Here is a 22,047-nt window from a genome sequence, read left to right as displayed (position 1 = left end):
CCTTGGAGGAGGGTCCTGTCACACTCGTTGGGGTGGAGGTCCTCACGGTGGTCACTGTGGAGGAGGGTCCGGTCACACTTGTGGGGGTGGAGACCCTTTCGGTGGTCACTGTGGAAGAGGGTCCTGTCACACTCGTGGGTGTGGAGACCATCTCTGTGGTCGCTGTGGAGGAAGGTCCTGTCACACTGGTGGGGGTGGAGACCCCCTCAGTGGTCACTGTGGAAGAGGGTCCTGTCACACTCGTGGGTGTGGAGACCCTCTCGGTGGTCGCTTTGGAGGAAGGTCCTGTCACACTGGTGGGGGTGGATGTCCTCTCAGTGGTCACCATGGAGGAGGGTCCTGTCATGCTCGTGGGGGTAGAGACCCTCTCCATGGTTGCTGTGGAGGAGGGTCCGGTCACACTGGTGGGGGTGGAGGTACTCTCGGTGGTCACTGTGGAAGAGGGTCCTGTCACACTTGTGGGTGTGGAGACCCTCTCGGTGGTCGCTGTGGAGGAAGGTCCTGTCACACTGGTGGGGGTGGATGTCCTCTCCGTGGTCACTGTGGAAGAGGGTCCTGTCACACTCGTGGGTGTGGAGATCCTCTCAGTGGTCGCTGTGGAGGAAGGTCCTGTCACACTGGTGGGAACGGATGTCCCCTCCGTGGTCACCGTGGTGGAGGGTCCTGTCACACTCGTGGGGGTAGAGACCCTCTCCGTGGCTGCTGTGGAGGAGGGACCTGTCACACTGGTGTGGGTTGACACCCTTTCTGAGGTCACTGTGGAGGAGGGTCCTGGGACACTCATGGGGGTGTAGGTCCTCACAGTTGCCTCTTTGGAGGAAGGTCCTGTCACACTTGTGGGGGTGGAGGTACTCTCAGTGGTCACTGTGGAGGAGGGTCCTGTCACACTGGTGGGGGTGGAGACCCTCTCGGTGGTCACTGTGGAAGGGGGTCCTGTCACACTCGTGGGTGTGGAGACCCTCTCGGTAGTCGCTGTGGAGGAAGGTCCTGTCACACTGGTGGGGGTGGATGTCCTCTCTGTGGTCACCGTGGAGGAGGGTTCTGTCACACTCGTGGGGGTAGAGACCCTCTCCGTGGTTGCTGTGGAGGAGGGACCTGTCACACTGGTGGGGGTGGAGGTCCTCTCGGTGGTCACCATGGAGGAGGGTTCTGTCACACTCGTGGAGGTGGAGACCCTCTCAGTGGTCACCAGGGAGGAGGGTCCTGTCACACTCGTGGAGGTGGAGACCCTCTCGCTGGTCGCTGTGGAGGAGGGACCTGTCACACTGGTGGGGGTGGAGACCCTCTTGGTGGTCACCGTGGAGGAGGGTCCCGTCACACTCGTGGAGGTGGAGACCCTCTCAGTGGTTGCTGCGGAAGAGGGTCCTGTCACACTTGTGGGGGTGGAGACCCTCTCAGTGGTCGCTGTGGAGGAGGGTCCTGGCACACTCGTTGGGGTGGAGGTCCTCTCGGTGGTCACTGTGGAGGAAGGTCCTGTTACACTCATGGGGGTGGAGAACCTCTCCGTGGTTGCCTTGGAGGAGGATCCTGGCACACTTGTTGGGGTGGAGACCCTCTCAGTGGCCGCTATGGAGGAGGGACCTGTCACACTGGTGAAGGTGGAGACCCTCTCGCTGGTCACCGTGGAGGAGGGTCCCATCACACTTGTGGGGGTGGAGACCCTCTCAGTGGTCGCTGCGGAAGAGGGTCCTGTCACACTCGTGGGGGTGGAGACCCTCTCAGTGGTCGCTGCGGAAGAGGGTCCTGTCACACTTGTGGGGGTGGAGACCCTCTTGGTGGTCACCAGGGAGGAGGGTCCTGTCACACTCGTGGGGGTGGAGACCCTCTTGGTGGTCACCAGGGAGGAGGGTCCTGTCACACTCGTGGAGGTGGAGACCCTCTCAGTGGTCGCTGTGGAGGAGGGTCCTGTCACACTCGGGGTGGAGACCCTCTCCCTGGTCGCTGTGGAGGAGGGTCCTGTCACACTTGTTGGGGTGGAGACCCTCTCTGTGGTCGCTGTGGAGGAGGGTCCTGTCACACTCGTGGGGGTGGAGACCCTCTTGGTGGTCACCAGGGAGGAGGGTCCTGTCACACTCGTGGGGGTAGAGACCCTCTTGGTGGTCACCAGGGAGGAGGGTCCTGTCACACTCGTGGAGGTGGAGACCCTCTCAGTGGTCGCTGTGGAGGAGGGTCCTGTCACACTCGTGGGGGTGGAGACCCTCTTTGTGATCACTGTGGAGGAAGGTCCTGTCACACTCGTGGGGGTGGAGACCCTCTCCGTGGTTGCCTTGGAGGAGGATCCTGTCACACTTGTTGGGGTGGAGGTCCTCTCGGTGGTCGCTGTGGAGGAGGGCCCAGTCACACTGGTGGGGGTAGAGACCCTCTTTGTGGTCGCCTTGGAGGAGGGTCCTTTCACACTGGTGGTTGTGGAGACCACCCCTGAGGTCACTGTGGAGGAGGGTCCTGGCAAACTCATGGGGGTGGAAACCCTCTCGGTGGTCACTGTGGAGGAAGGTCCTGTCACACTCGTGGGGATGGAGACCCTCTCTGTGGTCGCTGTGGAGGACAGTCCTGTCTCACTGGTGGGGGTGGAGGTGGTGATGGCCGTGCTGGGGCAGTAGCTCTTGTCACAGCAGAGCAAGCGGATCTGGTAGTTCAAGCACATCTGGCCACTCTGGTCCTGGTTCCGGCACACCAGGCCCACCTCTAGCTCGCACAGTACTACCTGGCCCAGGTCCAACAGGGGGATGTCCGGCAGCTCCTCAGCCCGACACTCCAGCTTCAGAGGCTGCTCGCAGATAGCCCCACCGGCCGCCCGGATGTTAGCATAGGTCTCATAGTCCCCCCCATAAGCCCCTGGCATTGGGTAGCTCTGGTCCATCCAGTCTGTCCAGGCACACCGACGTTCACAGGTGGTGGACTCAGTCCCTGGGGACGTGGGGACCAAGGTGGTCCCAGAGGTGTGGGTCTTTGGGGAGGACAAAGTGGCCACAGAGCTGGTGGTGGTGGGGGGGCCCAGGGTAGTGCCCAGTGAGGAGGTGCTGGGCTCAGGCCCCGGAGGGGATAGGGAGGTTCTGGTGCCCGCCCCTGTGCCGGAGGTAGCCTGGCCTGTGCTGAGTGTGGTGACTGGGGGTCTGATCGTGGTCTCAGAGGGCCTGGTGGGGAGCTCTGTGATTTGTGTCGTGCCCTTGGAGGTTGTGGGTGGCAGGAATTGGGTGTGAGTGGTGGCCCTGGTAGTGGGCATCGCTGGGCTGGGGAGCAGGTTGGTCACAGAGGTGGACTCAAGAACGTGGGAAGTCACCACAGTGACTGTGGAGGAGGCACCAGTCAAAGTTGGCTTCGGGGTCATGGGCAGGACCTTGGAGGAAGAGAATGGGGGCCAGGTCGTGGTGGAGGTTGGGGGCCATGGCCCCGTTGCTGTGGAGCTGCCAGGGGGCAGGGAAGTGGACCGGAGGCCTGGGGTGGCTGTGGTGGGGCAGTGTTGGACATCATCACAGCAGTAAACACGGATGTTGTAGTTGAAGCACATGGTGAAAGGCCCTCTCTGGTCCTCGTTCCTGCACACCAACCCTGTCTCCAGGCTGCAGCTGAGCACCTGCCCGATCTGGTCAATGCTGACCTCAGGGTAGTTCTCTGCCCGGCATTCAATCTTCTCTGGGTCCTGGCACATTTTGCCACCTGCAGCCCGGATATTGTCGTAGGTCTCTATGTCTCCACCCATGACCCCCGAGGTGGGGAAGTCCACATCAAACCACTCTGTCCACTTGCACTTGGGTTGACAGCTGGTCATGCCCTGGCTGGTGGTGGCCCCAGTGGTGGCCGTCGCGGGGGCTGGGGTGCTGGTCTCGGGGTGCTGGGTGGATGGGGTGCGTGTTGTACTTAGTGCTGTTTCTGTCGGCGGCCAAGCTGTGGAGGTTTGAGTCGTTGCCAACACCGAGGTGGGCCCCTGGGAGGTTTTATAGGTTGGGAGGACCGACGTGGCTGTCCCCGGGGAGGTGGGCCCTGTGGATCCTGGCGGAGATGTGGGGTGTGTGCCTGTGTGGCCTGGACTTGAGGCCATCCCTCGGGTCGTGAGTCGTGTGGAAAGGGCAGGCGCTGGTGTGGCACTGCTGGCAGGGGACCCGGTGACCACTGTGCTCCCCGTCTGTGTTCTGGTCTGTGTGGGTGTTGGCACAGCAGTGGAGGTGGTGCTGGAGGCTGCAGAGGCAGTGGGCACTGTGCCAGTGGAGATGGCAGCAGTGGGCACTGTGGCAGTGGTGGCCGTGGGCACTGTGGCAGTGGCTGTGGAGGTGGTGACCATGGGCACTGTGGCTGTAGTAGCCGGGGGCTCTGTAGCTGTGGAGGCGGTGGCCGTGGCCGTGGGGGCCGTGGTGGCCGTGGGCAGTGTGCAGCGGTTGTGCTCACAGCACAGCACACGCATCCTGTAGTTGTAGCACATCTTGAACAGGCCCAGTTGCTCGTCATTCCTGCAGACCAGGCCCAAGTGGACGTCGCAGTGCACTCGCTGGCCCACCTGCTCCGGCGTCAGGCCAGGGTAGTTCTCGGCCTCACACTCTATCTCCTGGGGCTGCTTGCACACAGCCCCTCCTGCACCCCTGATCTTGTCATAGGTCTCGAAGTCCCCGCCGCCCTCCTCGTACTTGGGGTAGTCCACGTCGAACCACTCTGTCCACTTGCACTTGGGTTGACAGCTGGTCGTGCCCTGGCTGGTGGTGGGCCCAGTGGTGGCCGTCGTGGGGGCTGGGGTGCTGGTCTCGGGGTGCTGGGTGGATGGGGTGCGTGTTGTGCTCAGTGCTATTTCTGTCGGCGGCCAAACTGTGGAGGTTTGAGTTGTTGCCAACACCGAGGTGGGCCCCACCGAGGTTTTCTGAGTTGGGAGGACCGACGTGGCTGTCCCCAGGGAGGTGGACCCTGTGGATCCTGGCGGAGATGTGGGGTGTGTGCCTGTGTGGCCTGGACTCGAGGCCGTCCCTCGGGTCGTGAGTTGCGTGGAAAGGGCAGGCACTGGTGTGGCACTGCTGGCAGGGGACCCGGTGACCACTGTGCTCCCCATCTGTGTTCTGGTCTGTGTGGGTGTTGGCACAGCAGTGGAGGTGGTGCTGGAGGCTGCAGAGGCAGTGGGCACTGTGCCAGTGGAGATGGCGGCAGTGGGCACTGTGGCAGTGACAACCGCGGCAGTGCGGGCTGTGGCATTGGAGGTGGCAGCTGTAGAGATGGTGGCAGTGGAGGTGGCTGTGGGCACTGTAGGAGTGCGGGCAGTGGCAGTGGTGGCAGTGGCTATGGAGGAGGTGGCCGTGGGCACTGTGGCTGTGGAGGTGGTGGCCGTGGCCGTGGGGGCCGTGGTGGCCGTGGGCAGCGTGCAGCGGTTGTGCTCACAGCACAGCACACGCATCCTGTAGTTGTAGCACATCTTGAACAGGCCCAGTTGCTCCTCGTTCCTGCAGACCAGGCCCAAGTGGACATCGCAGTGCACTCGCTGGCCCACCTGCTCCGGCGTCAGGCCAGGGTAGTTCTCGGCCTCACACTCTATCTCCTGGGGCTGCTTGCACACAGCCCCTCCTGCACCCCTGATCTTCTCATAGGTCTCGAAGTCCCCGCCGCCCTCCTCGTACTTGGGGTAGTCCACGTCGAACCACTCTGTCCACTTGCACTTGGGTTGACAGCTGGTCGTGCCCTGGCTGGTGGTGGGCCCAGTGGTGGCCGTCGTGGGGGCTGGGGTGCTGGTCTCGGGGTGCTGGGTGGATGGGGTGCGTGTTGTGCTCAGTGGTATTTCTGTCGGCGGCTGAGCTGTGGAGGTTTGAGTCGTTGCCAACACCGAGGTGGGCCCCTGGGAGGTTTTGTGAGTTGGGAGGACCGACGTGGCTGTCCCCAGGGAGGTGGACCCTGTGGATCCTGGCGGAGATGTGGGGTGTGTGCCTGTGTGGCCTGGACTCGAGGCCGTCCCTCGGGTCGTGAGTCGCGTGGAAAGGGCGGGCGCTGGTGTGGCGCTGCTGGCAGGGGACCCGGTGACCACTGTGCTCCCCGTCTGTGTTCTGGTCTGTGTGGGTGTTGGCACAGCAGTGGAGGTGGTGCTGGAGGCTGCAGAGGCAGTGGGGACTGTGCCAGTGGAGATGGCGGCAGTGGGCACTGTGGCAGTGACAACCGTGGCAGTGCGGGCTGTGGCATTGGAGGTGGCAGCTGTAGAGATGGTGGCAGTGGAGGTCGTGGCTGTGGGCATTGTGGCAGTGGCTGTGGAGGTGGTGGCCGTGGGCACTGTAGCAGTTGAGGTGGTGGCCGTGGCCGTGGTGGCCGTGGGCACTGTAGCTGTGGAGGCGGTGGCCGTGGCCGTGGGGGCCATGGTGGCCGTGGGCAGCGTGCAGCGGTTGTGCTCACAGCACAGCACACGCATCCTGTAGTTGTAGCACATCTTGAACAGGCCCAGTTGCTCGTTGTTCCTGCAGACCAGGCCGACGTGGACGTCGCAGTGCACTTGCTGGCCCACCTGCTCCGGCGTCAGGCCAGGGTAGTTCTCGGCCTCACACTCTATCTCCTGGGGCTGCTTGCACACAGCCCCTCCAGTATCCCTGATCTTCTCATAGGTCTCGAAGTCCCCGCCGCCCTCCTCGTACTTGGGGTAGTCCACGTCGAACCACTCTGTCCACTTGCACTTGGGTTGACAGCTGGTCGTGCCCTGGCTGGTGGTGGCCCCAGTGGTGGCCGTCGTGGGGGCTGGGGTGCTGGTCTCGGGGTGCTGGGTGGATGGGGTGCGTGTTGTACTTAGTGCTGTTTCTGTCGGCGGCCAAGCTGTGGAGGTTTGAGTTGTTGCCAACACCGAGGTGGGCCCCACCGAGGTTTTCCGAGTTGGGAGGACCGACGTGGCTGTCCCCGGGGAGGTGGGCCCTGTGGATCCTGGCGGAGATGTGGGGTGTGTGCCTGTGTGGCCTGGACTCGAGGCCGTCCCTCGGGTCGTGAGTTGCGTGGAAAGGGCGGGCGCTGGTGTGGCGCTGCTGGCAGGGGACCCGGTGACCACTGTGCTCCCCGTCTGTGTTCTGGTCTGTGTGGGTGTTGGCACAGCAGTGGAGGTGGTGCTGGAGGCTGCAGAGGCAGTGGGGACTGTGCCAGTGGAGATGGCGGCCGTGGGCACTGTGGCAGTGGTGGCCGTGGGCACTGTGGCAGTGGCTGTGGAGGTGGTGGCCGTGGGCACTGTGGCTGTAGTAGCTGTGGGCACTGCAGCAGTGGCAGCAGTGGCAGCAGTGGATGTGGAGGCGGTGGCCGTGGGCACTGTAGCTGTGGCTGTCGTGGCAGTGGTGGCCGTGGGCACTGTGGCTGTGGAGGCGGTGGCCATGGACACTGTGGCCGTGGTCACTGTGGGCACTGTAGATGTGGGGGCAGTGACAGTGGTGGCAGGGGCCATGGAGGTGGTGGTTGTGGGCACTGTAGCACTCGTGGCAGTGGCGGTGGGCACTGTGGCAGTGGTGGTTGCTGCCGTGGGCACTGTGGCAGTGGTGGCCGTGGGCACTGTAGGAGTGGGGGCAGTGGCAGTGGTGCCAGGGGCTGTGGAGGGGGTGGCCATGGACACTGTCACAGTGGTGGCATTCGCAGTGGGCACTCTGGCAGCAGCCGTGGGCACTGTGGCAGTGGTAGCAGTGGCAGCAGCGGCTGTGGAGGTGGTGGCCGTGGCCGTGGTGGCCGTGGGCACTGTAGCTGTGGAGGTGGTGGCCGTGGCCGTGGGGGCCGTGGGGGCCGTGGTGGCCGTGGGCAGTGTGCAGCGGTTGTGCTCACAGCACAGCACACGCATCCTGTAGTTGTAGCACATCTTGAACAGGCCCAGTTGCTCCTCGTTCCTGCAGACCAGGCCCAAGTGGACGTCGCAGTGCACTCGCTGGCCCACCTGCTCCGGCGTCAGGCCAGGGTAGTTCTCGGCCTCACACTCTATCTCCTGGGGCTGCTTGCACACAGCCCCTCCTGCACCCCTGATCTTCTCATAGGTCTCGAAGTCCCCGCCGCCCTCCTCGTACTTGGGGTAGTCCACGTCGAACCACTCTGTCCAGTGACAGTGAGGCTCACAGGTGGTGGTGGCCGGGAACACAGAGCTGCTGCCCTGTGGGGTCGTGGTTGTGGTCAGCTTGCTGGATGGGGACTGTGAGGTGGACGCTGCCATGGGTGGGTGGCTGGCTCCTGTGCTGGGCGTGGTCTGCGAGGATGGAGGCTGGCTGGTGACACAGGGCACATAGTCGCAGCAGAGGACCCTCAGCTTGTAGTTGAGACAGAGTGGGGGGCTCTGCTCGCTGTTGAAGCAAGTCAAGCCCTTGTCCCGGCTGCACTCCACCTTCTGGCCCAGCTTCTCCAGGGGTATGTCTGGGAGTAGCTGCGCCTGGCACTCAATGTCCACGGGGGCCAGGCAGACCTGGTAGCCCCTCTGCCTCAGGTTCTCGAATGTTTCAAAATCTCCCCCGCTCATGCCTGGCTCTGGATGGCCTCCGTCATACCATTTGGACCAGTGGCAGACCTTCCGCACACACACAGTGGATGGGGTGGGGACCAAGCCTGTGGGCAGAGGGCAGGGGTCCCCATCAGCCTCCTCTGCATCCCTGCCAGCCACGCCCAAAGCAGGGGTGACTCATGTCCCGTTGCCCCAGGGTGGCCCCGGACCATCCTTCGCATCCAGGACACCTGCGCCAGGCGCTTCCTGGGCCCTCCCTCAGAACCCAGACCACTGTCAGGGTCCAGGGCCCCGGTGGTAAGGCAGACCCAGTGGTGTGCCCGCCAGGCTTACCCGTGGTGGAGGGCGGAGCTGCGGTGCTGGTGAAGGTGAAGGTGAAGGGCGTTTTAGGCAGGGTTCCGGGGCACTCCAAGGCCCTCCGGAGGATGGTCCCATTGTCTCTGCAGATGGCGATCAGGCAGGCGCCCAGCCCGTCGGTCGTGTTGTAGATGACATCCCCATAGGCGTAGGTCCTGCCCTCGTAGGTGCACGTACAGGCTAGAGACGGACAAGAACAGGGCTCAGTCTGAGCCCCCAGCTCCTAGGCCCCAAACCAAGCGGGCCCTCCTTACCCTCGGGGCTGTGAGCGCACTGGAGGCCGCTGGGGGTGCAGGCACTGCGGGAGGGAGAGAGAAGAGCTAAGCCAGCAGGCACAGGCCTCAGTGTGCCCACCCGGCCCACTCAGCACCCACACTGGCTCACCAGCTCTGACAGTTCTCCGTGGTGGGAACCCTCGTGCCAGCATCATAGTAGTTCCCATCTCCGTCGTAGCAGCCGCTGCACTGGGCCACACACTCCATCTGGTCCTCATTGAAGAACGGCTTGCTGGACGGGCACTTCGGGTAGCAGCCTGGGGTGGACGCAGGGCGGGGAGAAGACTCACGTCTCGAGCCCGGCGTTGTGCGCGGTTGCTGCACCGCCGTCTCCGCCTCCCTGTCCCAGGGGCGGACATGGGGCGGCAGGAGCCCCTGGCCCCCTCGCCTGTGTGCTGTCCTGGGGTGACGAGGCGTGGCCTCCCCACAGAAGCCTGTCCTCACCTTCCAGGCCTGGCAGCTCCATCAGGCACAGCCCACTGGGGTTCCGGCAGGTCTTCAGACAGGGAGCCCCGCAGGGCTGGTAGTGCCACTCGCAGTCCCCGTGCGGGTTGTAGAAGTCGCAGAACAGAGCTGAGCGAGGGAGAGAGGCTGCGGTGCCGCCAGCCCACCCTCCCACAGAGGACGCATCTCAGGCGGCACCCACTGCGTTCCAGGCTTCCTTCTCATCCCTGCCCTCAAAACTGGCCCCCAGGGAGCCTTCCCCTTTGGGGGCAATGTGTCTGTCTGGTTTTTACACACAAGAGCACGCACACACACATGTAGTACACGCACGTCCTTGTGTGTGCACACATGCCCGCCAGGCCCCCGAGCGGCTGCAGCTGCACCTCCGCCCACCCCCAGGGACAGCCCAACTCACGGCAGACGTCCGGGGTCCGCCAGGACACGCACACGCCCGCTTCGTGGCAGGCCTGGGCGTAGGCGGCCACGGCCGTGCAGAAGCACTCGCAGTCGCCCCCCGAGTCGCAGGCGCAGGCGTCGCTCACGCAGGCCTCGTAGTACCTGGTGGAGTCGACCTGGGGCGGGGCGGGGGCTGCTCAGCAAGAGGCGCCAACCCGCAGCCCCTGGACGGCCGGCTGCCCATGAGCAAGCTCCACTGCCATCTGAGCACCCGCCTCGGGTCTCCTGTCGCCTCTCTGGCCTCACCCCGCCACCCTTCCCTTGCCTCTGCTCGGTGCCTCACTTAGCTGCAGGCCAGCCCCCCGTGACCCTGCTGTGACCTGTCCTGTCTCCGCAGGGCCAGGGGGTGCCCTGCCCCAGTCTTCCCTCCCAGGCAGCAGAACCCAGGGAGCCCGAGTCTTGCATTTGCCACCATGGACAGTGCCATCTGAGTCAGAGCCCACTGTGTCATTTCACAAAGGATTTTCTGATCGAATGGGCAGGGCACTGGCGGGGGTGGGGGGGTGCGGGGTGGCTGTGATCCAGGAGGACCTCAGGGCCTCACGCAGACCGGCCAGCCTCAGGGCAGACCAGTCCCACCAGCTGCCTGCTCATCGCCGTGCACAGCCCAGGTCCCGAGATCCACGTCAGCGACTGTGCCCTGCGGTCCCTAAGTGGCAGGAATGGCTGTGGGGAAGGGTCTGAGGCCATCATGATTCTCTGCTCTCAGGTGGCCGGGCCGGACTGGAGGCGCCCTGAGGTTTGTCCGTGTGGGGCTGGCAGCTTGGGGAATGTGCAGGAGGACAGGAGGTGACCCTTGGGGCCCGGGAAGCCTGCAGCCCCGCTTCCAGGGGCTGAGGCTGAGTGTGGTCAGGGAACGTGGGGCAGGGCTGGGGATGCCGGCACCTGCCCCGGGGGAGGCCCACACAGTGTGCCCTGCACAATGGTCGGGGTCAAGGCCGTCCTCAGAGGGCCAGCTCGGGCCAGACGCAGGTCCCACCCCGACCTGCCCACCTGAGAACGGCAGGCGCTGAAGGTGGCGCTGTTGATGATGCTGCACTGCTTCTGGGCCCACGACCTGCGGAACGGGTTGGCGGTGCAGGGGTCCCTGGGGGCCAGAGCGTCCGGGCACGACGGGGAGAACTTCCAGCTGTTGCCAAACTCCAGCACGTCACCCACCACAGACTGGCTCCGCGTGGTGAAGTCATTGAGGGCGTTGTCGTCAAAGTTCCCGCACAGCCCGCAGACCCTCCCCTGCAGGGACAGCACAGGGCACATGGGGCAGTGCCAGGGTACGGCTGCAGGGCACCCACTCCTCAGGCAGCACTCAGCAAGCTTTCAGGAAGGCGGGGGCACTCGGGGTCCTGCAGTGGGCAGGTGCCTGCCTCGCCCACAGAGCCTTAGCCCAGTGGGCATGGAGCGGCTGGGTGCAGGGACCAGGGAGCCAAGAGCGCCTTCCCCCCAGGACTGACACAGCCCCTTGGGAACTGGGAGTGTGCCTGGCCCCCGCCCCCAGCCCTCAGCAGTCCGTCAGCTGCCAGACCACACTGCTGGGCCTGCTCTAGGAGTGAGAGCTCTGCGCCCGCCCGGGGGTCCTGCAGACTGTGGCCCCCACCTTGTATTCATGGCGCAGCCGGATGATCACGCTAGTCTTCCTGTCCCAGGACACGACCACGCCGCCATGGGTCTCCACGGTCAGGTAGACGCCCATGTACCGGACCCTGTAGGGCAGGTCTCCGCCCGGCCCCCTCTGCAGCACCCTATGGGTGCCCTCGTGCAGGATCAGCTCGTAGCTCTGCAGAGAGGCACAGGGAGGCGCTGCCTGCAGGGAGCTGAGGGGCCAGCTCTGGGCCAGAGCCCCCTCCCCAACATGGCCCAGGCGGGCACCAGGGTGCTTGGGGTCCTGAGGCATGAGGCTGGCACTAGGAGTGAGCCAGCCTCCCGGCATTATCCTCAAGCTTGAGGTGAGAGGCTGAGGGGCAGCAGAGGCCGAGGGGGATCTTGGGGGCCGTCAGTGGTAGGGGCAGCGCAGAGCACAGGGGGCAGCAGGAGAGCATGTGGCCCCCTCTCAGGCCCCTCGGACCCCTGCTTCCTCACACCCCTTCCCACCTCGGAGCAGGTGGGAACCGCCCCCAGCCAGCAGCTGCACTCTGTGCTGTGAAGCCCGACCTCCCTCTGCTAGAAGGGGTCATCCCCAGGTGTGGTGGGCTGAAAGGAGGCCCCCCAAAAAACGTGTCCAGTTCTGAGCCCAGGAATCCACAAGTGTGCCCTGATTTGGGCAAAGGGTCTTAGATGGGATGAAGTGAAGGGTCTGGAGATGAGACCATCCTGGATTTAGGGAGGGCCCAAACCCAGGGACAGGATGGGGGAAGGACACAGAGAAGGGGCCACGTGAGCTCAGGGCAGAGACTGGGGGGATGCAGCCACAGGCTAGGAGCCCCAGAAGCTAGACGAGGCAGGAAGGACCCTCTCCTGGAGCCTCTGGAGGGAGGCCCAGACGCAGGAGAGAGTGACTCTCCTGAGTGTCAGGACCCTGGGCTGTGGTCTGGAGGCCCGAGGCCCCTGCGGGGGCTCGGACAGGACTGCAGAGGGAGGGGCGGCGCCCAGGCTCCCTCACCCCCAGGAAGATCTTGATGGCCTTGGAGCAGGTGGCGCCCGTGGTCCCGCAGGGCACGCTCTCGGTGACGATGCGGAAGGTCCCGTTGGCCGTGTCACTGCCCACACAGTAGTCCTGGGCGGGGAGGAGAGGGTTGTGGTCACGGCCCCAGCGCCGGCATCACGGCCCTGGGCAGGGAGGGGCTGCGTACCTGGGCCAGCGTGTACTCGCAGCTCCCCTCGAAGCCATAGCGCTCGCCGTCGAAGGTGAGGAAGTGACCGTCCCCATAGGCCACACAGGTGCCCAGGCAGGGCCGGTCGCTGCACTCCCACCTGCGGCCCCTGCAGGTGCTGCGGGCAAGGAGAGGCGGTGCCGTGACAAGGACGTGGATCCAGCCCCTCTCCATAAAGCGGGAGGCGGTGCTGCCCCCCAGGGCTCCAGGGGTTCACAAAGCAGGGAGTCCCACACCCCACACCCTGGGTCATGCTCTTGTCTCCTGGCCCACCCTCAACGCTCAGTGCCCGGGATGCAGGCAGTCATGGGGGCGGCTTTAACCGGCCCTGCCATCTGCTGGGCAGAGGAGGCCAGGCCCTGGGCTCGGTCCAGGGGACGAGCAGACGGCCCGGGGCCAGCTCTCCCTGTGCTGTCGGCCCGCACCGCCCCTCCGTGACCCCTCCACACACCAGGTGTTACAGTCGACCTTGATGACCTCCCCGGGCTTGTAGGCGGCCTCGTTGTGCATACAAGGGCAGTCCTCCTCGGCCACGCAGCCTCCGCTCCCGTCGGACAGCAGCCCCACGGGGCAGACACAGCCCGACACACAGTGAGTGCTGAACTGCAGACAGGCGGGTGTCCGTCAGTGGTTCCTCTTCCCCCGGCTCAGGGACACCGCCCACCCGGGCCCCCGGGCAGCACAGCCACGCCCTTCCAGCCGACTCACACAGTCCACGTCCAGGCTGTGGCAGCTTCGCACGCACTCGGCCCCCGGCGCGTCCGCAGAGGCGTTGCTGCAGTCGAGGAACACCATAGGGGCCACGCACCCTGTGGAGACAGCCACGCTGGGAGGGCCTCCCGGCCAGCTGCAGCCCTCCCCTCGGTCGTGGGGGGAGCACGGGGCCCCAGGGGCAGAGGTCCAGGGGACGCCGCACCTGCGCTCTGCTCCGTGGCCCCCAGACAGCTCAGCCTCCCGCTCACACACGAGCTACGAGAGACGGGGGTGGGGGCAGTCTGGGCTGCTGCCCCACTGCCCCTACCCAGACCCCGGCCGGGCCCCAGGCCTTGTCATGAGGGGGGCGGGCACCTTCTGCGAGGCTGTGATGAGGACCCCACCCCCCACCCGAAGGCACTGGGTGAGTGAGTGGAGGCTCCAGGAAGGGCCCTGGACGCGGGCGAGGGTAGGGGTGGGGTGCGGCAGGGAAGCGGGTAGGCCGGGGCAGGGGTGCGCCCAGGCCGGCCCTCCACGGGCTCCAGACCCGCAGAACACGTCCCTGGGCCAGGGGAGTGGTCCCTCTCAGAAGGGCTGAGGGGCGGGCAGGGTGAAGGCCCCTCCGCGGGGAGCCCCTGTGTTTCTGTGTGAAGCAGGTGGGATAGAGTGGCAGTGGGGAGAGGCCCCTCACCACACCACGCCGTTGTCATGAACGACCTCCCCTGGAGCCAGCACCGTGCCACGCAAGTAGCAGGGACAGGCCTCGGCAGGGACGCAGTCACCCGCGTCGTCCAGGAAGGTGCCCCGAGGGCAGACGCAGCCGTCCACAGGCACGAAAGCCACGTCGCAGGAGACGTCAGGCTGGCTCAGGGAGCGGCAGGTGGGTTGGCAGCTGTCCACCACGTGGGCGTAGCTCTGGGTCTTCGGGCAGCTGCTCGCGTACTTGGCTGGGGGTGGGTGGGCGACACACAGGTCAGCGGCCGGGTGGCCTGTCCCCGCTCACCTTGGGCACGTCCAAACTGGGACTGGAGTGGCCCAAGGCTCGGCTTCCCCTCTGGGGGTGGGGAGGAGCCCTGAGTTCTCACTGAGGACACGTGGCAGGGGGTGTCCTGGGGTGCCCAGTCCCCCCAATGCCCGCCTAGCCAGCTAGAAGACACTCACTGCACACGCCGTCCCGCCAGCCGCTGAGCAGCACGCCCCGGGCGGCGCAGGCCCGGACGTAGGAGGACAGGGCCGCACACATGCAGTCCTCACTCTTCTCACAGTTGCAGGTGTCGAACAGGCAGTTCTGGGGGGTGCACCGGGACGTCAGGGACCCCAGCCCACCAGAGAGCCTTCTCTCCCTGTCCATCCTTCCTGGGACCCCCATCTGGGCCAGAGACACGGGGCAGCCCCGAGCTAGGCGCAAGGCCACGGGGTTCGGGGGGAGTGGATGCGCTGCCCTGAGGGACGGGAGAAGCCAGGCTGCACAGGGACAGGGTTGATGGATGGCTCTGCATGGGGCCAGGACAGCGTCCAGCTGGGATTCTGGATCCGTCACAGGTTGGGTTGCCTATGAGGGGCGTGGGTTGCGGTGGGGGGAGACTAAAGGCAGAAGCTGGAGGTTGGGGGGGAGGGTGCTGGCAGGCCCACAGGACCCCCAAAGTGGGCCTGGGTCTTCCCGCCGTGGACACGCACGCCTGGGGGCCAGAGCCGTGTGCACATGAGGGTTTTGGCTTCCAAAAAGGTGGCCTGTGAGCCAACTGTCATGGGTGGAGTTGCGTCCCCAAGAAGAATGTGTCCCCGTCAGGGCCCTGGGCCTGTGAACGGCCCTGTTGGAAATGGGCTCCTTGCAGGTGTGCGGAAGCTCAGATGAGGTCATTAGGGTGGGTCTGAACCAACACGCCTGGTGTCCCCACGAGGAGAGCTTTGGGCACAGACACACAGGTCTGGGTCCTCGTGGAGACGAGCAGAGGGTGGTACCACCTCACGGCCCCCAGAGGTTAGAGAGGCAGGAAGGCCCTGGGTTCCTGCCAGCTTTGTGATCCAGGACTGGGGTGCGGGGTAGAGGCCTCCAGCTGTCGCCCCCCACCCCGCACCCAGTCTGCGGTCCTTTGTCACGGCCACCCCAGGCAACAAACACACCAGCCGTGGCTGTGTCCCTCGAGCGGGCCTGACCCATGGCCATGGAGGTGTGGACCGTCCTGCTCCCGGCACCCCGCCCCACCCTGGGTGCTGGCCGGGGGTCTCACCGAGTGGAAGGGCCCAGGGCTGACGACGGAGTGGCAGGGCGAGAAGGGCCCGGCAGGGCGGGTCAGCAGGGAACACCAGTGCTGGGCGTAGTTCTCTGAGGTGGGTGGGGGGGCGTGTGGCGGACGGTCATGGGCACGGCTCAGCGCTCACCAGCCTTCCTCCCACACCGCCTCCCCTGCACCTGTCCACCCGCCCAGCCCCGCTTGGCACCCCCAGGTTCTGTGGCCAGTGACTCCCCCAGGGACACTGATTACGGGCTCACTGGCTATGCTAAGTGGGCGCTGCTTACAGGGCAGCAGGTGCCTTCCCGGGGATGAGCCCCCAGCCTGCCAAGGACCCTGCATCCCCCTACCTGGTCACCCCCAGCCCCAGCCTCACAGCTCCCAGGCCCAGACCCGGGGTAATCCGAGGGCCCCGGGGCTGCTGGACACACACCGTTCTCCACGCTGAGTGAGCACGGGTCCTCGAAGCTGTTCTTGACGTTGGGGCAGGCGGCCTGGGTCTTCCAGGTGTTGGCGAAGGCCGCGGCTGTGGCCTCCACCACGCCACCAACGGTCCGGAAGTCGTCGGCCTGGTTCTGGTTGAAGTTCCCACACAGGCCTGGGGGCAGGGGTGGGGGGGTGTGAGCATCAGGGGGCTGCCCAGTCCGGCCCAGGCTCCCCACACCTGCAGGGACCTCCGCAAGGTGACTCCACCCAACCAGAGTCCTGGGAGGTAGGCTCCAGAGCTATCTGCAGATGACCTCTGGTGGGAGAGGGAGGTCAGCCCCAACGTGAAGCCTGCCATGAGGGCAGCGTGCCCTGTGCTTCATCCTCCCAGCCACTGTCCCGGGCCAGGGTCCCCGCCATCCCGGGAACAGCTGCCTCCCAGGCTGCGTCCCCACCCTGGCTGCCCATCTGCTTCCAGCCCCCCATCAGCCTCACCGCACATCTGACCGCGGTAGGCGGGGTCCAGCCAGAGGAACGCCTGCATGAGGGGCACCAGCTGCACCTGCAGCTGCAGCCAGGGGCCCGTCTGCACCAGGATGAAGAAGGACGATGGCCTGAAGACCGTGACGTCCGCTGCAGGGGGTGGGGGGCGGTCAGAGGCCTGCGGTGCTGACCAGCCTGAGTCTTGGGTCTCAGGACCGCCTGTCAGGAGCCCCAGCCGCCCCTCCAGGGCCCAGGAGCCGGGCAGGAGCTCGCACGTGCATGTGACTGCGACCGCTGACCCCCCCGCGGGGCCGGTCCCCACAGAGCCGCCGTGAGCCCCGCCCCCCCATGCAGGCGAGAACCGCCTAGACCTGGGAGAGGCCGGGCTAGCTCTGTGCCGCCACCTGGAGGCCCCGCCTGGCCTCACAGGGCTCCCCAGGGCCACGTACCTACAGACACGGGCAGCTGGGAGTAGATGGAGTTCACGAACACCCCGCCGTTGGCCTGGATCTGGACAGTCTGGCGAGAGGAGGCGGGGCTGCGGTCAGCGAGGGGAGGAGCCAGCATGGCGCCCCAGCGGGGGACCGCCTGCCCCAACCCCTCCCAGCCCCCGGCCGGGGCCTCACCGTGTCCCCTCCATTCAAGCTCAGTGTCACTGTTTTGAGGCAGTTCTCGTTGTCGGTCAGGCCGCACTTCCGCAGCTCAGCCAGCACAGTGAGCGCGCTGTCCGCACACACCTGATGGGGCAGGACACCCCACGCGCTGGGTGGTCAGCCCCCCACCGGGCAGGGAGCCCCATGCCCTGGAGGTCCCTGCGGGGGTGGGGAACTCGCACGCAGTCACCTCGGGACCGCTTGTCTCCGGGCCCCATGAGTGTGAGCTGCTTCTGGGAATGGAACCCTGGGGGCTTCACCGCTCTGATGGCCATCGGGGGACCCTCCCTGGGGCAGAGGCGGGGGCCAAGGGCCCCGGGAGGCCCAGCAGGCGGGGCTCACCTTGGTGAGGACGTAACTGCAGTCCCCGTGTACGTCGTAGAGTTTCTCGTCGTAGGTAGAGATGTGGGACCCGCCCTGGACGGAGCAGGTGCCTGGGCACGGGAGGTCCTGGCACTGCCAAAGTCCCCCGGAGCAGGTGCTGGGGGGAGGGGGAGCAAAGGGGATGTGGGGAGGGGTGGTCAGCCCCATCCCGGCAGGGCGGGGCCTGGGGCGGGGCCTGCGGCGGGGCCAGGGGTGAGGCGGGACCGGGCGGGGCCGGGGCGGGGGCGGGGCGGAACCAGGGCGAGGCGGAGGGCGAGGCGGGACCAGGGCGAGGCGGGGCGGGGCCAGGGTAAGGCGGGACAGGGCGGGGGCGGGGCGGGACCAGGGCGAGGCGGAGGGCGAGGCGGGGCGGGGCGGGGCCAGGGGCGGGGCGGGGCGGGACCTGGGCGAGGCGGAGGGCGAGGCGGGGCGGGGCGGGGCGGGGCGGGGAGGGGCGGGACCAGGGGGTGAGGCGGGACCAGGGCGAGGTGGGGCGGGGCGGGGCCTGGGGCGGGGCCTGGGGCGGGGCCAGGGGTGAGGCGGGACCGGCCGGGGCGGGGCGGGGCGGGGAGGGGCGGGGCGGGGCGGGGCGGGGCGGGCGGGGCGGGGCCGGGGCCGGGCCAGGACCTACCAGGAGGTGCAGCTGGTGTTGAAGGAGGCCCCGGGGGCGTAGGTGCGGCCGCCGTGGGTGCAGGGGCACTGCCTCAGGGGCAGGCAGCCCGTGTGGGTGACGTCGTCCAGCACCGTGTCTGTGGGGCAGCAGGGGTGGGGCACGAGCTCTCAGCGGGGGCTGGGGGCAGGTGTGGAAGACACTGATGGGAGGCAGACACGAGGAGGGGGCAGAGGCCGTCGGGGGGCCATCCCCGAGGGCCCGGAGCACCTGCCTGGGGGGCAGAAGCAGCCGTCCACACAGTGGTCCTCGCACAGCTGGGAGCGCTCGGGGTTGGAGCAGGTGTCCACACAGGGCGAGCCGCACTCCTGGTGCTGAGTGTTCAGGGGGCATGTCTGGGCTGCGGGGGGGAGGCAGCGTTTGGCCCAGGAAGCCACCCCTACCCCCGCCCGCCATGTGCCACCAAGAGTCCGGGAAATGAGGGCCTCTTGCCCTGTCTAGCTGTCTTCTGGGTGAGGCAGGAGGGGAGGGGACCATGGGTCCCATGCCCCTGAGGACAGCCTCCAGCCCCCACCTGGGTTCAGGGGGAACCCTGCTCAATGTGCCAGGACCACCCTCTGGGCCCCCAGATGCCCAGGCCTTGCACCACCCCCTGCTCTCCTGCCATCCTCTCTCTGTGGGCCCCCAAAGGGCTCTGCCTGCCGGGGGTCCCCAGCCAGGGGCCAGGCGTCATGCTTGGGGCCACCTCCCCCCCACTCTCCCCAGGGCACTCACGGCAGAGGTCAGGGCCCCTCCAGTTCTGCGGCTGCCCCCCCGCGTGGGCACACTGGCGGGAGTACTCGGCGAAGGTGGCACAGGGGCAGGTGGGGCAGCGGCACAGGTCCTGGGTGCAGGCAGCCACATACACCTCGGTATCCACCAGCCCGTGGCATGGAGCGAAGGCGGGGCCCAGCAGGGTGCGGCGGCAGAAGCCCTCCTGGGAGACAGGACGGAGGCTGTGTCCTCCCTGGGGCTCACGCAGGGACCCCACCCTGCAGCCTCTCCCAGGCCAGGGAGCCCCCTCCCCTGCGGCCCCTCCATCCCTCACTGTCCGTCCTCTCATCCGTCCCTCCACCCACCTCTCCTTCCACCTCTCTGTCTGTCCATCCAGGCCTCCACCCAGTTGGCCAGCTGTCCACCTACCCCCACCCCCCACATCCTTCTCAACCCCTGACACCTTGCCATGCTCGGTGTGGAGTCAGCTTGGTGACCTATGATCCTGGACCCCCCACTCCCACTGGGCTGCAGGACACACCTGCCTGGGAGAGGTGCAGACCCCACCCTGCAGAGAAGGGGCGGTGGAAGGGCCTGCCCCCCGGCCCCCTCGGCAGCCCCAGCGGGGTCAGTGCTGACCTGCTGATGACCGCCCTCCTTCAGCCCCCACCGCTGACCAGTTCCAGGGCCTCATTTACAGCTGCTGGGTTCCACTGATTTCGGGGATCCTTGGAGCCTCTAGGCCACTTCCGGAGGTGGGATCTGCCCAGCTTATCGGAAGGGCTTTTCCCTGACCCCCAAGTGCCCCTCTTGGTGGGTCTGTCTGGGCTGCCGCAGGCAGGCGCTTACCTCGTCTCTGCAGTCGTCAGCAGCGGGAGAGGGCAGGGGGTCCTGGCACTGCTCCGTGGGCCCGTCCAGCTTCTGCAGGTTCCCAAACTGTAGTGGGCTCAGCCTGGCGTCTGCAGAGAGCAGGCCCTCCTTGCAGACCCTGGGGGGCTCTGGGGGCAGAGCTCCCGCCTGTGCTCAGGACCCCCGAAACGCCCCCTCTGGAGCATCACTGGAACTGTTGACACCCCTGACTTGACCCCTGCCCAGCGCCCCAGTGAGACCCACCCCTGCACCTCCAGCTTCCCAGGGACCATGCTGGGGTTGGCCACCCGCCATGCCTGGACCCGGGGCACTCACTGTGGGCGTAGAACTCGCTGACGGCCCGGAGCCCGTTGAAGTCGCCGCACAGGCCACAGGTCTGGTTGGCGTACTTGGGGTCCAGCTCCAGCTGGGGGCAGGGGAGAGGCAGCTCCAGTCTCCGCCGGCCCCCCCCAGCCCCTGGGCTCCCCCCCCCGGTGGGAGGCGTGGGGCACCCTCACCAGGGCGCTGTCTTCTCCGTTCCACATGAAGGTCAGCATCAGCCGGATGTTGATCTTGACGTAGGCACTGCTCCGCTCCACCAGGAGCCCCGCGCGGCTGTAGGGCAGCTCCTCCCTGGACAAGAGTCCGGTGCTCTCACGCGTCCAGCCCCCTCCCCCCCAGCTCCGACCCCCGCCCACCTTGGAGCCGGGCCCCTCCGCGCCCCGGCTGTGCTCACCGCCACCCGTTGATGAGGACTGAGCCGTTGGAGACCTCCAGCACGAGCCCCTGTGATCTGAGAACGATGTGGGTGATGGTAGGCCTGGAGCCCAGCAGGCCTCGGCGGAGCTGCAGGTTGAAGTCCTCGTAGGCGGAGCCGCAGTGCGCGGAGAAGACGTAGTTGCACAGCCCGGGGAAGCGGAAGACGTCGCCGTCAAAGGTCTTGTAGTGGAAGTCGCCCCAAGTGCTGCACACCCGCCCGCCGTGGGCCGCATTCAGGGCTGTGGGGAGCGCGCGGTGGTGGGGTGTGGCCTTCCTTGGGGCCAGGCCCCCGTGTGGGATGGGGACCCGCCGCCCCCTTCCTCTCTCCCCTCTGCCCCAGATTCTCGCCCCTGCCCAACCCTGAGGGCCTCGCCCCAGCACCTGGGCCGGCCCCCAAGAGAACCATCCACAGGGCAAGCACCCAAGGCCATCCAGCTGCTCAGCTGCACACACGGTCCCGGCTTTATCCCCAGGTCTGTGACCACCCCAGAGGCTGGCAAACACTCCCAACCCTGTGGGCCATGGGCGGCGTCCACTTACGGCTCATGGTGGGGAAGACAGTGATGGGCGGGATGAAGGTCAGGTGCCGGGCTGTGAAGGGAGCCAGGTCACACCCCGAACGTGGCCAGGCAGGGACCAGCCGCCATCCCCACCCCCAGGACCCCTCATTGGCCACCCTGGGGCAGCAGGGGGCCGCAGGCCAGCCTGACCCAGCCCAGGGAGCCCAGGACAAATGCTGTCCCTGTAGGAAGCTCCCCGTCCGCCCACGACACGCTCCTGCCCAGGTCTGAGTGTGTCCCTGCTTGTGTGTGTGTGTGAGCATGTGAGTGCGGGTGGGCAGCGCATGTGCGTGAGCATGTCTGAGCCTCTCTGCTCAGTGTCTGTTTCCTCAGGGCCCTCTGCTGCCCCCTCCTGTGGGCAGACGGGTCCAGGGGGGTCTCTGTGGCAGGAAGCCAGTGTGGAAAGGGGACCCCCTGCCGGCTCCGTGCCGGGCCCTCCCCGCCACGCCCACCCTCTGACCAGTCATCTCAGGCTGCTGACTCGTCCAGCTCTGCTGCACGCCGTCCTGGGTGTCTGCAGGGAAGGGGAGCGGGAGTCCATGAGAAGCTGGCCGTCAGGACCCCGCCCTGGGGCGCCGGGGTCTCCGAGGCTGCACGCTGGTGGCCCCGGGAACCGCGCCCTGTGCCCGGAGCTGACCGCCCCCCATCTGCATGGTGTGCACCTCACTGTGGCTGGGGTAGAGGAATCAGGAAAGGGTGTCGGCTCGCTGACTCCAGGCCACCCCAGGGAGAGCATCTGGCCCCCTCCACACACCCCTCAGAGAAGGACAAAGCTTGGCTTTGTGGGGAGAAGGACACACAGGTTGGAGAGGCTCCTGGGCATGACTTAGCAGAAACCCAAGCCTGCAGCCAGCTCCACCTTCGAGCCCCAGCCCTGGGCAGGCGGGAGGCCTGGGGGCCCAAGGCCACCTTGTGTCCCCCACC

General features: G+C 66.7%; 1 protein-coding gene across 1 annotated transcript in view; it reads right to left on the bottom strand.

Annotated features, from left to right (window-relative positions):
• The window catches only part of LOC129653517 (mucin-5B-like), a 34,477-nt gene extending 12,701 nt beyond the window's left edge, over positions 1-21,776 (bottom strand). Inside the window, exons 1-34 of the mRNA XM_055583245.1 lie at positions 21,761-21,776; positions 21,584-21,637; positions 21,104-21,154; positions 20,541-20,802; positions 20,323-20,437; positions 20,141-20,231; positions 19,805-19,914; positions 18,977-19,178; positions 18,477-18,602; positions 18,224-18,341; positions 17,572-17,710; positions 17,203-17,313; positions 17,026-17,095; positions 16,589-16,726; positions 16,101-16,265; positions 15,665-15,759; positions 14,595-14,721; positions 14,125-14,380; positions 13,657-13,709; positions 13,449-13,549; positions 13,192-13,343; positions 12,720-12,858; positions 12,530-12,643; positions 11,528-11,707; positions 10,927-11,166; positions 9,893-10,049; positions 9,478-9,606; positions 9,143-9,290; positions 9,013-9,056; positions 8,735-8,938; positions 2,360-8,505; positions 1,500-1,879; positions 853-1,175; positions 47-699 (exon numbers count right to left, since the gene is read on the bottom strand). Coding sequence (XP_055439220.1) covers positions 47-699; positions 853-1,175; positions 1,500-1,879; positions 2,360-8,505; positions 8,735-8,938; positions 9,013-9,056; positions 9,143-9,290; positions 9,478-9,606; positions 9,893-10,049; positions 10,927-11,166; positions 11,528-11,707; positions 12,530-12,643; positions 12,720-12,858; positions 13,192-13,343; positions 13,449-13,549; positions 13,657-13,709; positions 14,125-14,380; positions 14,595-14,721; positions 15,665-15,759; positions 16,101-16,265; positions 16,589-16,726; positions 17,026-17,095; positions 17,203-17,313; positions 17,572-17,710; positions 18,224-18,341; positions 18,477-18,602; positions 18,977-19,178; positions 19,805-19,914; positions 20,141-20,231; positions 20,323-20,437; positions 20,541-20,802; positions 21,104-21,154; positions 21,584-21,637; positions 21,761-21,776 — 11,409 coding nt within the window. The remainder of the gene's footprint in view (positions 1-46; positions 700-852; positions 1,176-1,499; positions 1,880-2,359; positions 8,506-8,734; positions 8,939-9,012; positions 9,057-9,142; positions 9,291-9,477; positions 9,607-9,892; positions 10,050-10,926; positions 11,167-11,527; positions 11,708-12,529; positions 12,644-12,719; positions 12,859-13,191; positions 13,344-13,448; positions 13,550-13,656; positions 13,710-14,124; positions 14,381-14,594; positions 14,722-15,664; positions 15,760-16,100; positions 16,266-16,588; positions 16,727-17,025; positions 17,096-17,202; positions 17,314-17,571; positions 17,711-18,223; positions 18,342-18,476; positions 18,603-18,976; positions 19,179-19,804; positions 19,915-20,140; positions 20,232-20,322; positions 20,438-20,540; positions 20,803-21,103; positions 21,155-21,583; positions 21,638-21,760) is intronic.
• Between the last annotated feature and the right edge of the window lie 271 nt (positions 21,777-22,047).

The sequence above is a fragment of the Bubalus kerabau genome, chromosome 5 (genome assembly GCF_029407905.1).
Source record: "Bubalus kerabau isolate K-KA32 ecotype Philippines breed swamp buffalo chromosome 5, PCC_UOA_SB_1v2, whole genome shotgun sequence".
In the NCBI taxonomy this organism is placed as follows: domain Eukaryota; kingdom Metazoa; phylum Chordata; class Mammalia; order Artiodactyla; family Bovidae; genus Bubalus; species Bubalus kerabau.
This window is presented reverse-complemented; position numbering and strand designations above follow the sequence as displayed.